At 38.8% G+C, this 3,636-nt stretch overlaps 1 protein-coding gene across 1 annotated transcript; it reads left to right on the forward strand.

Annotated features, from left to right (window-relative positions):
- The first annotated feature begins 1,572 nt into the window (after nt 1-1,572).
- LOC102876890 (60S ribosomal protein L24-like) lies at nt 1,573-2,049 on the forward strand. Its single transcript, XM_006892279.1, has one exon. It carries the CDS (start codon nt 1,573-1,575, stop codon nt 2,047-2,049), a length of 477 nt encoding a protein of 158 aa, XP_006892341.1.
- Nucleotides 2,050-3,636: the final 1,587 nt, after the last annotated feature.

The raw sequence follows: 3,636 nt of genomic DNA on the forward strand, positions 1-3,636 counted from the left end.
AAACGCCTTTGCATAATCAATGAAACACAGACATTCTTCTGGTATTCCCTGCTTTCAGCTAAGATCCATCTAACATCAGCTACAATATCCCTAGTACCACAACCCCTTCTAAATCCAGCCTGGAATTCTGGCAGTTCTCTGCTGATGTGCTGTTCCAGTCATTTTGGGGTATACATTGTATCTTGCATAAAGGTTGATTTATGCATACTGTTATCCATCATTTCAAGCCCCCATTTTTATAGTCTCTATTTCCCCCATCATTTTATTGCATGTTTTCCATCATAAGCTGCTGTGAATTCCTTGTTTGGAAGAAGTTAGAAACTTAACACCTAGAGCCTATTTGTGTCAGACACCAGTACAATTATATTATTCCACTGAATTCTCACCAAGAGGGAGGTGTTATTATAACAAATGTTCAGTGTTTTCTTCAAGGCCACATACTAGAAAATTAATGAGCTGTGAACTAACTTTTATCCATCTGACTCCATTCTCCACTGTCTTTCCATGAATGACTTCCAAAAAAGGAATGCCCAGGGATTAGCTCATTGACACCCCTGGCTGTCAAGATGAAGGGTACCAATTGCCCCACCATGTCACTGCCAGTTCTCAGGTCTTTTCTCTCTAGAATATTTATATAAGAATGACCTTATTCTTCCAGTTTCTCAGCCTCTATTACTGGATAATGACAGAGGATGACAGAAGAAGAATCAATGCCTTTGAGTTATAGTGCTAGAGAAGAGTATTGAACATACCATGGACTGCCTAGAGAACAAACAGGTCTGTCCTGAAGAAGGTGAAACCAAGTTGCTCCTTGGAGGCAAGTATTTTGAAGCTCCATGTCACATATTTTGGGCATGGTTTCAGGAGGGACCAGTCCTTGGAGAAAGATATCATGCTTAGAAGGGTAGAGGGACAGCACAGGAGAGGAAGATTCTGAATGAGATGGATTGATACAGTAACTGGGTTTATATAGTATTTGTGTCGGAGACAGTGACAATGGCTCAGGACAGGACATAGTTGAGAGTTATTATGCATAAGGTCACTAAGAGTCGGATTTGATTCAAAGGCACATAACAACAAAATTGCTAAAATGAAGTTTCCATCAGTCACTGGTACATAGGAAAAACTCAAACCAGTTTATGCAAAAACAAAAAAAAAATGACAGACAAAAACCCAATCAAACCAGAATTTTACTTATTCATCTTTGGGAAGGCACAGGTGGCTTCCTTCCCAGAACATATCTTTCTCCCATCTCTGGTATCCTCCACTTAGTTTCACCTGTTTCTTTTTAATATAGTAGGAAACATGGGCACACATCTCTAAAACATTGGCAAAAAACAAGTCTTCAAGAACTGACATTGGAGTTCTTTTAACAAATGATGCAACACGAGAAATATTCACTCATCTATGCCAACCAGCTAGGAAAGATCTCTATTCCTGACCATTCCAAACAAAGTTGATCTGACAAAATGAGGAAATGTTATCATTAATGTCACATGCAAGTAAAATCTTGCTAAAAGTAAGTTAAAAATTGCTGGAGTAGATCTTCCGGGTTCCCCTGAAGCCGCAGCCATGAAGATCGAGCTGTGCAGTTTCAGAGGGTACAAGATCTACCCCGGGCACGGGAGGCGCTACGCCAGGAGCGACAGGAAGGTGTTCCAGTTTCTTAATGCAAAATGCAAGTCGGCTTTCCTTTCCAAAAGGAATCTACGGCAGATCAATTGGACTGTCCTCTACAGAAGAAAGCACAGAAAGGGCCAGTCGGAAGAAATTCAAAAGAAAAGATCCCGCCGAGCAGTCAAATTCCAAAGAGCCATCACTGGTGCATCTCTTGCTGATATAATGGCCAAGAGGAATCAAAAGCCTGAAGTTAGAAAGGCTCAACAAGAACAGGCTATCAGGGCTGCCAAGGAAGCAAAAAAAAGGCTAAACAAGCATCTAAAAACGACTGCAATAGCTGTTACTCAGGCTCCCAAGAAAGCAGCTCCTAAACAAAATATTGTGAAGCCTGTGAAAGTTTCTGCTCCCCGAGTTGGTGGAAAATGCTAAGTTGGCACATAAGGCTTAAATAAAGATGCAGTTATAACTCTAAAAAAAATAAATAAATAAAAATTTGCTGGAGTAGTACCATATATAGGAGGATGCCAGAAATACGAATTGTATTCAGAAGAAGATGTGGAACAAAGGATATCATTGCTCATGTCAGATAGATCATGTCTGAAAAGAGTTATTTCAGAAAGATGCCCGTTTGTTTTCCTTTGGCTATGTACATACTTTGTGTGGACCATAGTAAATGATGGATAACAGAAGAATGAGTATTCTAGAAAAATGTTGTTGTTTTTCGGGTTTTTTTGTGTGCTCAAATGGAACTTCTACTTAGATTTAGAAGTAGTGGTAATAGACTATCGGGATACTGCATGGTTTAAAATCAGGAAAAGTGTACGTCAGGGCTGAAAGTTGTGCATTCAATTATCACATCTAGCCTATACGTAAGTTGAGTATATCATCTGAGGAGCTGGATTATATGAAGACTGTGACACTGGGTTTGGAGGGAGGACTCAAATAACCTGCAATATGCAGATGGCACAATCTCCCTGGCTGAAAACAAGGATGGAATGAAGTGTTTATTGATGAAACTCAATACAGTCTTCAATACAGATCATACTTCAACCTCAGGAAAACAAGAAATCCTCACAATTGGACAAACACACATCAATGATAGGTGGAGAAAATACTGAGATTGTCAAGGATTTAATTCTATTTGATCCATGATCAAGACCCACAGAAGCAGCACTTAAGAAAACAAAAAATATTTTACAGTGAAAAAATCTGCAACCATGGGCTACCTTAAAGTTCTAAAGAGAACAGATGTCACTTTAAATTCTAACGTACATTTGGCCCACACCATTATATTTTTAGTCATCTCATGTTGTTACGTACTGTCAAGATGGTCAAGATTGCCTGTCTTTCTGCCTTGGAGCAGCTAGTGGACTTGAACCATGTGCCTTTGGGTTGGTGACACAACTTCTTACCCACTAAGCCACTAGAGCTCCCTAGTCACTTCATACTTTTATAAATAATTGGACAATGAATAAGGAAGACCAAAGAATATTTAATGAGTTGAGTCATGGTGTTGATGAACAATCATAGGCTATCAAAAGGACAAACAGATTTGTCTTGGAAGGAATGCAACCAAAATTATCCTTTGAAGCAAGGTAGAAGAGACTGTCTCACCTTATTTTGAATATATTACTAGAAGGAGACAGACACTGTAGAAAGATATGCTGGATAAAGGAAAAAAAGGAGGAAGACTTTCAATGGAATGGATTTTCACAGTGACTGCTAGAGTTAGTTAGAAATCAATCAATCCTAAAGTTAACATTGATTTTTAGAATATGGCAGGATTAGAAAGAGTTTCATTCTGTTGTACAGAGTATCTCAATGAGTTAAAGTTGACTTGATGACATCTAACAAGAACTCAGGATGCCATCAGCTAATAAATTAATAATAAATTCGTGGACTGTTTTCAGGGAATGAGTAAATTCTGAGGAGTGGCTGTTGACGTCAGATGGATCCTGGCTAAATGCAGAAAATACCAGAAAAATATCTATTTGTGTTATACGAGGCATCTGACTG

Source organism: Elephantulus edwardii, unplaced genomic scaffold, assembly GCF_000299155.1.
Source record: "Elephantulus edwardii isolate Elephantulus edwardi_28Jun2011 unplaced genomic scaffold, EleEdw1.0 scaffold00113, whole genome shotgun sequence".
Lineage (NCBI taxonomy): Eukaryota > Metazoa > Chordata > Mammalia > Macroscelidea > Macroscelididae > Elephantulus > Elephantulus edwardii.

Excerpts from the sequence above, each read along its gene's own strand:
- LOC102876890 (XM_006892279.1), top strand. The coding sequence starts at position 1,573 with ATGAAGATCGAGCTGTGCAGTTTCAGAGGGTACAAGATCTACCCCGGG.